At 38.9% G+C, this 13,465-nt stretch overlaps 1 protein-coding gene across 1 annotated transcript in view; it reads left to right on the forward strand.

Moving 5' to 3' along the window:
- Nucleotides 1-13,465, forward strand: part of F9 (coagulation factor IX) — a 34,398-nt gene that overhangs the window by 8,292 nt on the left and 12,641 nt on the right. The window contains exons 4-6 of the mRNA XM_021188599.2: nucleotides 3,694-3,807; nucleotides 10,063-10,191; nucleotides 12,956-13,188. Coding sequence (XP_021044258.1) covers nucleotides 3,694-3,807; nucleotides 10,063-10,191; nucleotides 12,956-13,188 — 476 coding nt within the window. The remainder of the gene's footprint in view (nucleotides 1-3,693; nucleotides 3,808-10,062; nucleotides 10,192-12,955; nucleotides 13,189-13,465) is intronic.

Here is a 13,465-nt window from a genome sequence, read left to right on the forward strand (position 1 = left end):
CCCTCCCTCCCTCCCTCTCTGCCTCCCTTCAAACCTCTCTTAGCAGTTGCATGTAATTGTTTTGTCTAGGGGTGAAACTCTGAGATTTTTTTCCCATTTCCACATTAACGTGTCCATTGATACTGTCACTGTTCAGATCTTGTTTATACAGCTATTTCCAGCAGAGACTGTTTAACGGCAGACTTCCTGGTGCTCCAAATCTTATAATCTTTCTGCTCTCTCTTCTGTGATGGTCACTGAGCCATACATGCAAGAACTGTAATACAAATGTATTTAATAGAACTAGGCTTCCCTGATCATTGATTCCTCCATTGTGTCCAGTTATGGTTTGCTATTATGTTCTCCATTTGCTGTACAGAGAAGCTTCTTTGATGATGGGTGGTAGCTACACTTAGCTGTGGGTATAAGGAGATTTAGAACGTAGTTAGGGATTCCGCTGGTCTAGCAAAGTGATAGTAGTAGGTTCTCTTCGAAGAACCATGACCTCACTAACCCTGAAACCATATGGACAAAAAGAACAAAAATGGCCCAGCAGGTTGTAGTTAAATATTTTTGCATTTATGTTTATGCAACAATAATAAAGAAAAATGAATTATCAATTCAAGTGTGGGAAGCATGGAAGAGTTTGAGGAATCTGTTTGAGAAGGTTTGGGAGATACAAGGGAAAGGGGGAAAGTGTTGGAATTGTATTTTAATTAAAAGGTAGTGAAAATAATAAAAATAAAGTGACTGCTAAAAAATAAAATAAAATAAAAGCTAGGTGTGGGTGGTGCTTGCCTATAATCTCTGCACTGAGAAGATAGTGAGAGAAAACTCTCTGAGACTTGCTGCCAGCTTAGACTAATCAATATTCTCCAAGTTACATGAGGGAAAAACAATGTAATGGCTTTCTTTCCCATTCCAAAAACAATGAAATAAGTGACAAAATATACCAAGGGTTGACTTCTACATACACACAAATGTACATACATACATACATACATACATACATACATACATATATACATATATACACAGAGAGAGGGGGGGGAGAGGGAGAGGGAGAGGGAGAGGGAGAGAGAGAAGAAATCAGTGCTACAGTTGGACTCTCATGATACCTTCACACTGCCCATCCTGTACATGTCCCAGCCCCGCCCCAGCCCCAGCCCTAGCCCCAGCCCCGGTCCCGGCCCCAGCCCAAGCAGCATACTTTGAAGTTGGGTAATGGCTTTCCAGGTCAGTTAAGTGCAGTGTTTACTATACCTTGGTTACACGTATCCATGAGACATCAAGGACATGCTTCTGTCATTAATATTTTCACTACAAACACATAAAACAACACAGACAAGAACAAAAGAGCAATAATGCCCATACTTGTTTTCACATGTAGTTAAGATTCTCATCTATCACAAAATACTAATCAGAAACTGCCTGGGTCAGGCTCCTCACTGCAACGTCTGGCTGTCTCTACCATGACCTCATCATACAAAGAGCCCGACTGAACTACCATCTATCAGGCATTGTTTGTTTGGGTTTTTAGGCATTTTCATTAGATATTTTCTTCATTTACATTTCAAATGCTATCCCCAAAGCCCCCTATACCCTCCCCCTGAACTGCTCCCCAACCCACCCACTCCTGCTTCCTGGCCCTGGCATTGTTGAATACAGTTCACAGAAGCAGTTTATAGAATGCCTATCCCATTCGCCCATCACAACAGTCCCATGGGTAAAGCATTATGGAAAGAAACAGAGAAGGAAACAGGCTTGGAGCAGGCGAGGAATTTGCCTTGGATCACTGAACAAGACCAGGAAAGGAACCCAAGTTCTCTCCTAGCCAACTCTTTCTTTCATAAAACATCTTATGATCATGAAATCTGAATGTTATTGTTTGGTTGTTCTTCTTTTTCTTCTTTATCTTCTTCTTTTTCTTCTTCTTCATAAGGGTTTATTTTCATTTTATGTGTATAAGCATGCCATCTGAATAAGTGTCTAGATACCACATATGTGCCTGGAAACAAGAAAAGGAGTATCAGATTCCCTGAAACTGTAGTTATGGACTGCAATAAACAACCATGTTGGTGCTGGGAACTGAACCCAGGTCCTCTGTAAGAGCAGCAAGTGCTCTTAACCACTGAATCATCTCTCCAGCTCCAGAACCTAGTAATATTAAAAAAGAATCTCACATGACAGGGTCTTGCCTCCTGTTGTCTTTGACCCCTACTAACTATGGCTTTCTCCTGGTCTATAGTACACAGACAAGAGAGCAAAGAAACTCTAAATTCAAAAGAAAATGACACTCATTTTGAAGATATGTCTCAGCAAATGAGTTTCTTGTATGGCTGGCTGCAAGCCCAGACCCGTTCACTAAAACACCCTAAATAATTCAGATTCATTGGTCTATAATATAAAGTGCAAATGTAGCTCATTTTTAGACCGGTTCTGAACATCAATAATAATAAACCAGAGATAATGTATTTTGTTTTCATACAATTGGAACAAATTGCAGTATCTGTGCAAAAGCACATTGGATCAAGGGACAGAGAGGGCAAGGTCTAATTTTTACAGCAATCCAATTTTCCAGAGAGTTTATTTCTGAAAAAGGATACTAGCTCCATAGTTGATAGACCATGGACACGTGTTTCCATCAGAGAACAGGGAATGTGGTCATCTACACAAGAAATATCAAGAGACTTGGCTAGAAAGTATGACTAATAACTAGAAATTTCTCTTTGATTCTTCTCATTTTTCTCTCCTTCATACCATTTCATCTCATTGTTTTCTTTCTCATATGTGAAGTCTTACAGACAGAATTTTTCTATAACTCAAAATACATAGCCCTCTCCTTCTGGTTGGGTTCATCCTATCCCTTGATGCTTTCTTAGTATGAGTGGAGGCCAGATTCAAAGGTTTCCTTCTGTTCCTGACCCTTCTCCATTTGCCTATTCATTCTACCTGTTTTTGTTTGTTCTACTGTTGGTGTTTTCAAAGTCTCTGTAAATGTAGAAACTTCGGAAAACACAGAATGGAATGGATACAGCAAATGTAAAGGTCACCCAATAATACTTTTAAGCTTCTGATGATACACAGAACATAGTTGCCTACTTGGAACCTAATTAGTATGCAAAAACTATTATCTTTAAGCTTCTGGCAACTTTGCTGTCACAGCCCCTTACTTCATATAATACGTAAACATTAAAAGGCAATACAAGGAAGTAAATACATTTGCCCTGTATTCGTGCTACCAGTCCATGGGTGGAAACAACTTTATCATCTAACAAGGTTTGTTGTGCAAGACCTTCAATAAAATGTCCTCGTATGAAATATAAATAGTATTCACTGAAGTGGTTCAATTCAATTTAATTTATGGTTAACTTGTCCCCATTCCATGAAGAAGCACTGATATTCCTTCTCATTATATGCTGAATATAGTATTTCCATACAAAGACATTTCCCCCTCTTTCCTTGGATTATATAAACTGTGTATGCCTCCCTCTGTGAAATTTTTGAGGCTGGCATTAGCCTGAAAACCTTTGCTGTAGTGACTTTTAGAAACTTGGAAAAACAGGCACATCACTTGCCTATATGCAGGTAGCTTGCAGCTCAGTAGTTCTCTAATCCCAAAATCAGAATCCTACCCTTATAAATCTGTTCAGGGGAGGACTGGGCATTTTAGGCAGCTCATCTGATAATTCAATTTCTTAACCTGTCTTAAAGATGGAGATCAGTGTGAATCAAATCCTTGTTTAAATGGTGGAATATGCAAGGATGATATTAGTTCCTATGAATGTTGGTGCCAAGTTGGATTTGAAGGAAGGAACTGTGAATTAGGTAAGTAACCTTTTATTTATTCATGGTTTAAAGTTTCCTTTTTAAACCAGATGAAACAGGAGATTTAAATGTCTATACCACACAATTCTCTTAAAACGCATTTACTATGCTTATAAAAATTTACTTTCTCTATAGTCACTTTCTAGGATATAAATTCAAGCTAGTATTTAGGGGTAATGTTCCATTCCCTTTATGTATTAATCCTTAATAATCCTTACTATGTCTTCAGTACCATTATTATCCCCCACTTTATGAGCAAGAAGACTTCAGCTCAAATATCAAACATATAAATGGTTGAGCCAGGAAGTGCACTTCTTGTACTGTACTCAAAACTCTGAGAAAGGGGCTAGAGAGATGGCTCAGCAGTTAAGAGTACTGACTGCTCTTCCGAAGGTCCTGAGTTCAATTCCCAGCAACCACATGGTGGCTCACAACCATCCGTAAATAGATCCGGCACCCTCTTCTGGAGTGTCTGAAGACAGCTACAGTGTACTTACATATAATAAATAAATCTTACAAAAAAAAACTCTGAGAAAACTGCACCCATAAAAAGATTGGAGCTTGTGACTGAGTTACTGTGGATTTAGATAAAGGAAGTGAATGGCCTATAGAGCTGGGCATGACAGGTCCCCATGTAATAAGAACTCTTCCAGCTGAACAAAGCATTTTATAAGTTAAATTTGTTGTAAAAATCAGAGGTTGTTCCTTGATTCAATGTATTGATTATATCGAAAAGTAACAGAAGAAAAAAGTATCTTGCAAATGTAAGATTTTTGCATACTTTCCTGGAATATTTCTTTTTTGAGATTTTGGTCATTTGAGCAGTAAAACCCCAAGGTCCTTTAATCTCCTTGGTTACTGCTTCTGGATGCAGTATTGATGACATTGTGGTTGAGAAGAAGCACATGGGACCAAGAAAAGATGACGCACTCCGAAATTCTCAGAGCTTAAAGGTGCAATCTGAGAGAAAAAAGATAAAAAGTAGAGAGGTAGCAGGACACTATTAAGGCAATACAGCCATTGCTCTGACACATGAAATGAAAGGCAGCAGCTGTACTGCTCCTATTGAGAAAGGGGATGAAAGTCCCTGTAATATTGTTCAGTACCGAGGGGAAGTTCATTGATCATCTTTCTTTGAGATCTGAAAGATCTCAGAATAAAAAGGAAAGTTGAAAGGACAAAGGAATCTAAAAAGAAAGAATGAACGGAAGTGGGTGAGCTAACATACTCAGACTGGGCTTGCATTTGTTTAGGATTCCTGGTGTGGGGATAAACCGCTGTTTGAGTTCCCACTCCCCAGGGGGAGGTGTTAATTGGTTCAACATCTCTAAAGTGCCATTCGTTCTAAAAGATTATAATTTCAAATTCCAAATAAGTGAAACTCAGTCCTCATATTCCAGATATATACAGAAGTTCTTCGAGTAGTTACTCTGAAACCATTGGAGTAAAGGGAATGAATAACTCAGTCTTTGCTGTAAGTGGAGGTTACAGTGTAGTAGATGGTAATTGCAAACATAAAGGTTGGGCTAGAAAGGTGGCCCAGTGGTTAAGGGCACTGACTGCACTTCCAGAGGACCTGGGTTCAACTCCTAGAACCAACATGGTGGCTCACAACTCTCTGTTCCAGGAGATCCAAAGCTCTCTTTTGGCATCCTCAGGCACCATACATACACATGGTGCACAAATTTACATGCAAGTAAAACATACTCATGCATGTGAAAAATATAATAAAATACATTTTAATTTATAAAATTTTAAAAACACCCATCTCTAATTCATTTTTACACTCCATATTCCATTCCCCGCCCCTCCCCATCCACCCCCTGACTGCTCCACATCCCACACCTCCTCCCCACCCCACCCCATCTCCATGTGGATGCCCCCATCCCCTACCCCACCTGACCTCTAAACTCCCTGGGGCCTCCAGGATCTTGAGGGTTAGGTGCATTATCTCTGAATGAACACAACCTGGAAGTCCTCTGCTGTATGTGTGTCAGGGGCCTCATATCAGGTGGTGTGTGCTGCCTGGTTGGTGGTCCAGTGTTTGAAAGATCTCGGGGGTCCAGATTAATTAAGACTGCTGGTCCTCCTACAGAATCGCCCTTCTCCTCAGATTCTTTCAGCCTCCCCTAATTCAACAACAGGGTCAGCAGCTTCTGTCCACTGGTTGGGTGCAAATATCTGCATTTCACTCTTTCAGCTGCTTGTTGCATCTTTCTGAGGGCAGACATGCTAGGTCCCTTTGTGTGAGTGCTCCATAGCCTCAGTAATAGTGTCAAGCCTTGGGACCTCCCCTTGAGCTGGATCCCACTTTGGGCCTGTCACTGGACCTTCTTTTCCTCAGGTTCCTCTCCATTTCCATCCCTGTAATTCTTTCAGACAGAAATAATTATGGGTCAGAGTTTTGACTGTGGGATGGCAACCCCATCCCTCACTTGATGTCCTATATTCCAGCTGGATGTGGGCTCTATAAGTTCCCTCTCCCTACTGTCAGGCATTTCATCAAAGGTCCCTCACTATGAGTTCAGTCTTTCACCTCCCAGGTCTCTGGTGCATTCTGGGGGTTCCCCCCAACCTCCTATTTCCTGAGGTTGCCTGTTTCCATTCTTTCTGCTGGCCCTCAGGGCTTCAGTCCTTTTCCCTCACCCAGTACCAGATCAGGTTCCCCTCTAACCCCCACTGTCCCGCACCCCATTCACTTTCCCTCCCAAGTTCCTCCGTCCCTCCCCACTTGTGATTGCATTCTTCTCTCTCCCAAGCAGGACTGGGGCATCTTCACTTAGGCACTTCAGCTTGTTGAGCCTTTTGAATTCTGTGAACTGTATCTTGTGTATTCTGTATAGTTTTTTTTTCTTTTTTTTTTGGCTAATATCCACTTATTAGTGAGTACATACCATGTATTCACAAATAGTACAAAAATATCTTGGGGTAACTCTAACCAAACAAGTGAAAGACCTGTATGACAATAACTTCGAGTCTCTCAAGAAAGAAATCAAAGAAGATCTCAGAAAATGGAGAGATCTCCCATGCTCATGGATTGGCAGAATTAACATAGTAAAAATGGCCATCCTACCAAAGGCAATCTATAGATTTAATGCTATCCCCATCAAAATCCCAACACAATTCTTCAAAGATATGGAAAATGCAATTCTCAAATTCATCTGGAAAGGCAACAACAACAACAACAACAAAAAAAAAACAGAATAGCCAAATCAACTCTTAACAATGAAAAAACAGCTGGGGGAATCACCATCCCTGACTTCAAGCTTTACTACAGAGCAATAGTTTTATTTCATGTTTCAGGATATTTTGGATGAATGGGTATCTGGGTACCATGTGCATGCAATGCCCACAGAGGCCAGAAGATGGCATAGGATCCTCTGCAACTGAAGTAAAAGGTAGCTGTGAGCCTCTATGTGGCTTTTGGGAACTGAACTTGGTTCATCTGAAAAAGTACAAATGCTACCAATGAGTCAGTTCTCCATCCCTCTATCTTATTTTAAAAGATAGTTTAAAAGGAGGAAAAGAATACGGTCGAGGAATGTGGACATAAACTTGGAGTTCTATAACAGGATGCACTGTGGTTGGGGAGGTTATAGTCCACAAAGAAAACTTGCTAAGTCAGCAATTGGCAACATCTCAATGCCAATTGAACTCCTTGGTTCCCACATTTCTGTTTGGTCAGGGCTCTAGCTGTACTGCAGGCACCACCACGCTTAGCCTCTAGGGTATATTGATCAGATCCAACCAATTTGAGAAAGGGTTTTTTTCAGAAAATCTTTTCAGCTCAGCTGATTCAGAAACAAAATGGGAATTCTGTCAAAATACCCTTTATCTCAGATACTACAGGAGAGCAACAACAAAGCAGACAAACTCCCATTTAAGCTTCTTGCCTCCAGCTGAACTAAACACAAATCTGAAAAGTCACAAGTCATCACAGTGTAGAGGTATGCGGGCCCATGCCCTACCTTGTGAGAAGGGAAAGAGTTCCACTATTGTGACCCTTTGCTTTCTTTTCCCCTGTCCATCAGGAAGGCTCTTAGTTGGGGGAGTAAGGAGCAAATATTTGGGGCATGTTTTCTAGTTAGAAAACAATTAACTGGCTACTGGGTCCCTTTGGCTAGAATAAATATCTTTGAATTTCCTCTGCTGCAGAAGAAATGCAAATGTCTATAAGGCAGATTAAGGTCTGCAAGAATCTAGTCATCCTTTCCTCCTGAAGAATGCAGAAAAACAAAGTGGAAAGTAAAAAATACAAACAAAAGAATATTTTCTGGGGGGTCTTTTGTTGTTTATTTGTTTCTTTGCTTTTTCAGTTTTTCAGCACACCACAGCCCCAACTGTCTCATTTATTATGTATTTGGGGGTTGGGAAAATGTTGAGGTTAGCTGAATAAGATGTTTTCTGGCAAACCTGTTAAACAAAATTGTGTTAAGGCTCTGGTGAGCAACTCTCTGCTATCAGGAAGAGAAAGAAAACACATCCTTTAAAAGGTTCCTCAGTGGATATTCTAGGTACCAATGCCAGCCTTGGGACCAAGAAAAACCCATCCCCAACCTAGCGTGTGGCATCTAAATGCTGGATAATTGACTGAGTTCAGTTCTGTTTCTCAGGTCCTGCTCTATTGACCTCTCCCCTGGAATTTCTTGTGCTATAATTTTATTTCTAGAGTCCTGAACCTTTTGGCTGCAGGCAAAAGCCTGCTGATGTTACAGCAATATATCCATTCCACCACATGCACCAAACAAGCCAAAGATCAAGAGTAGCAGCAACATGCTGGGCCAAAAAGGGCCATAGCAAACAGGAAAAAGGTTGAGAGGTCTGGTTACTTAACCAAGGACACAGAAGCAGAACAGAAAAACCATAGCAAGTTTACTCATTCCCCACCCACTTCTGTTAACTTATCACAACCTCCTATTGATGGAACATTTTCTACAGGTAGTATTTGATTTGGCTGAACACTTTAGTATTGCTTTGTAGCAACAATATGATAGCCAGGAACAAAAAAAGTAACCAGAGATGTTATCACCACTCACAAGAAGAAGGGGACTCAAAACTAAGGAAATTCAAAAGACCATATCCCATCTTTTTTTTTATCATAAACTTAGTGGATTAACGGTAGCAAAAATGAAATCTCAGGTCAGTTCCTTTATTCCCTTCCCCTGATAATAGTTTATTGTCCTCCCCTGATTTACTGGACTACGCAATTAAAATAAATAAACATATAGAAAAGATTTTCTGAAGGCAATATATGAAGGCAATAAAAATAGCAATTATATTTGTACCATAATAAACAGAAAATAAATTTTGGAACAATGTAAAAATTGAATGCTTAGTAATAAAAGATATACAAGTACTCTACACATACTCTGGCTTCTTTAGATATACACAAACATACACACAAGCACATCAGTATTTTATTTTGTTTTGTTTTTGCAAAAACATTGCCATTTCTTTTTCTTCTTTTTTAATTAAATATTTTCTTCATTTATATTTCAAATGCTATCCCGAAAGTCTCCTATACCCTCCACCCACCGTGCTCCCCAACCCACCCACTCCTGATTCCTAGCCCCAGCATTCCCCTGTACTGGGGTTTATGATCTGTGCAACATCATTATTTTAAACAAACAGTAGAATAGGTGGGTGAAAATATATTAATACAATGGGACTACTACACAGCAATGTAAATGAACTATTGGTTTACAAAACCACATAGATGAATCTCATAAATAAATTGCTAAAACAGTAGAATATATGTGCTGTTTATATAAAGTTCATGAACTATCAATAGTGTTTACAATGCTTGAAATGCAGGCAATAACTCTTGTAATGGAGGGAAGGTAGAATGGCTGGGAGGGAACATTATGGAACTTGGGGCAATTGATGATGTCCTAGTTACTAACCTGTGAAACATTTCAACAGGTTCACTTACTTTGTAAAACATCACACAAAAGTTTTATTGACTTTCCTGGATTTATGTTTCATTTTAATAAATAGGTTTCTACTCATATTTCATGATTTAGTTAAAGTACAATTTCCAAATATTTAGTTGTACACAATATCAAAATATTACTGACACCATCCATCGTCATACCTGAGAATCTTATTTTACTTCATCTTTCTTCTCTTATCTGGAGGCTCCCAGATTGTTTCAACTTGTGTTTAACCCATACATGAGCCAGTGATTCCATATACTTTTTCTGAAGTATATGTCAGATGAGCCATTACAGTTTTTTTTCTTTTCTTTTCTTTTAGATGCAACGTGTAACATTAAAAATGGCAGGTGCAAGCAGTTTTGTAAAAACAGTCCTGATAACAAGGTACTTTGTTCCTGCACTGAGGGATACCAACTTGCAGAAGACCAGAAGTCCTGTGAACCAGCAGGTCAAAATCTAAATAAGTTCTTTAAAGAAAATTTGCATTTAAATCTTAAGCATTTAAACTACGCTATTTTAGGCTTTTTAAAAAGGATTTATTTTATGAGTGTCTTGTCTGCATGTATTTTTTTTTTGGCTATTACCAGTATTATTTTTTTTTTACTTTTAGTTTACGAACAAAATTAAGTTGGCTAAATTAACAACTTTAGTTTACATGAGCATTTATTTATAAGTCATTTTGGTACTAAGTACATTGAATAAAAAAGAAACCACAATTACATGTAGACAGATAATATGTATACCTATTTTTTATGCCATGCATGTGCTATGCTTCTGGAGGTAAAAAGATGGTATCAAGATTCCCTCAAACTGGAGTCTTAGAAGTTTAATGAGGTACTGTGTAGGTGCGCATTAACCCACCATAACTCCAGCTATAACCCAGATTCAGATCCTCTGCCCCTAAATTACCTTATTTCAGTAGTGATGGCATCAACTTCCTTTTGTAATTGAACAAAAGATTAGTATCTTGAAATAAACAAATTAACTTTCCAAATATCAGCATAATTTCACACTTTAATAATTAAGTACAGCTTGAGTTCTTTTCTGGGTCCACTTTTTTTTTCCCCTCTGGTTTCTGTATTACAAAGAAATGGATTTCTGTGATCGCTATGTGCAATATTTGAAATTCAGTACATCAAATCAATAAGATAAAAGACATGTAAATACTTGGCTGACTGATAGGTTTCTAGTTAAAAAAAAAATGCTAAATGTTAAGCATGAGTCTGTTGGAACCTAGCTACTTCTGTCTATGAAAATGACTTCCTGACTTGCGTCATAAACTGAGTTTTTGAACTTGCTGTCACACTAGATCCAGCCACTGTTCATGCTTTCCTAGGCTGATCTGCATCGTCTTCACAGTGCAGGGAAAGCCAAGGCTTCACTGCTGTGTGAGCATGCCACCATATCGACACCTTATGTCCTCCGTTTAGAACATCTCCACACTGCTTTCTTACCTCTGAAAGCACAGTTTTGATTCAGAGAGAGGGAGATAAGCTTTGTAAGATTAACAGAAAGAGAATAAATATGCAAGCCTGAGGAGCTGAGGTCAGATACTCAGTATAGAAAGGCCAGGCAGCATGTGCCCAGCACCGAAGGGAGAGGAGAAGATAGGACTGGCCAGAAATGGTGAGCTCCAGACTCTGTGAGAGATCCAGTCGCAAAAGAGTAATTTGGAGAGCAGAGAAATAAGTGAAAATGTTTGATGTTAACCCCTGGCTTCCACACATGCAAGCATGGGCAATCTTACCAGCACATACATGTGCTCACACCCATATAGCATACTTACAGATAAAATATAGTCACACTTTTAAAGCAAGCCAGATATAGTTTCTCTTACATTTCCAAAGCCAGAACTTTTATTAAATTGTACACCACTCCCCTGTAACTGTGGGTTTGATATCTATCTCAGCAATGTACCAGGCAGAGGAAATTAAAGAAAGGGACAGAATACAAAAGTGCACCTACTACAAACAAAACGAAGAGTCTCTGACACTTCACCTTCTGCCTGCTTCTTCACATCCACTGACTTACCAGTTCCTTGCCTTAGAAGTGTGTATGTGTTTGTCTGTGTGTGTTTGTGTATGTCCACACACATGCACACTTAACATTAAAAAAGCTAACTTCTCATGAAGGCAGCTGGTGCAGAAGTTTAGTCCTTATAAACTCTTTTATGTTCTAAGAGAGGAAAAAATTGAAAAGCATCTCCAACTAAGTTTGGTTTTTTAATGTATAAAATCCCCTGCTTGAGAGCTGCAGCATACACTGAGATTCAAACTGCAAAAAAAAAAAAAGAGTTCTATTTGAACATAGCCTTAGCCTTAGCAGAGTGACTAGGCCAAAGCTAAAACAGCTGTTCTGTCTTTTGAAAGATAAAGGCTCCTTTTTTTCAAGCTAGGGTTGATTGTGTGTATTTGTGCATAAGTATTTTGAACTAATTTCCTATTTTTTTCAACCACAAGTTACCTTCATGATACTTAGCCATGGCTGGTTGCTATGGAAATACCTGGTACATGGAACGTATCTAAGAGGGGAGTAAAACATAAAAATGAAGTGTGAGGTGACTTTGGCTACAAATTTCCATTTTGGTGGTCCCTGGTGTATCAGTAGATAATTTGTTGAGAGATAAGTCAAATGGGGCAGGATGGAGGAAAACAGGGTTGTATCCCAGTAAATATGGATTTGGTAGCCATATTAGTAACCTATTTGGTAAATTTTTGACAAATATGCAGTTGAATCACAAAGATCTCCCTCCAAAAATTCCACGTTGGAATCTCTAGTGCATAAATAATCTACAAAAAGACACTGTTAATAGGAAGTAGTGGTAGCCCTTTATCTTCTCCTAGAAGGAAAATTCCACAGCATATCTTTTTGATCTCCATCCACCCCAAGGGAATTTTGAAGCAAGACTTTAATTAAGAAACTAGATAGAAAGTAATTAGATTTATTTTAAAAATCTAATAAATTTGATTCCAGAACATCTATTTTATTTCCATGAACATGGTAGATTTCAGAGCCCAATATTTCCCATGGAAGCTTTGAAAACTTTGCATGAAAATACTATAGTCAGCCTTTTAGTTTGAAACTATATATATATATAAACATCGACATACTCAAAGTGATAGCAATGAATGAGGCTCATTCTCGATTATTGTAATGCATTTCTATATGGCACTGTGAAATATCAGAATATTCTCTTTTTTCTATTTTTGTAGTTCCATTTCCATGTGGGAGAGTTTCTGTCTCATACAATTCTAAAAAGATCACCAGAGCGGAGACTGTTTTCTCTAATATGGACTATGGAAATTCTACTGAAGCTGAATTCATTCTGGATGACATCACTGATGGTGCCATTCTTAATAATGTCACTGAAAGTAGTGAATCACTTAATGACTTCACTCGAGTTGTTGGTGGAGAAAATGCAAAACCGGGTCAAATCCCTTGGCAGGTACTTTATATGGATCCTGTGTCTAAAGGCTGGGACTCAGATGGCAGAAGACAGGCCAGCTGAGGAACAGGGCTAGGATATTAGAAAGATCTGTGGGCATTGTGAGAAAAATTAGGTAAATTTCATCACTCGGCAAAATAAAAGGCCTTACTGGTAAGCATATGATGAAAGACAAGTCCAGCAGCAGCTACCAGACAATGTTCATGTCCATAAATGAGTTCTCTCTCTCTCTCTCTCTCTCTCTCTCTCTCTCTCTCTCTCTCTCTCTCTCTCTCTC

The sequence above is a fragment of the Mus pahari genome, chromosome X (assembly GCF_900095145.1).
Source record: "Mus pahari chromosome X, PAHARI_EIJ_v1.1, whole genome shotgun sequence".
Classification (NCBI taxonomy): Eukaryota; Metazoa; Chordata; class Mammalia; order Rodentia; family Muridae; genus Mus; species Mus pahari.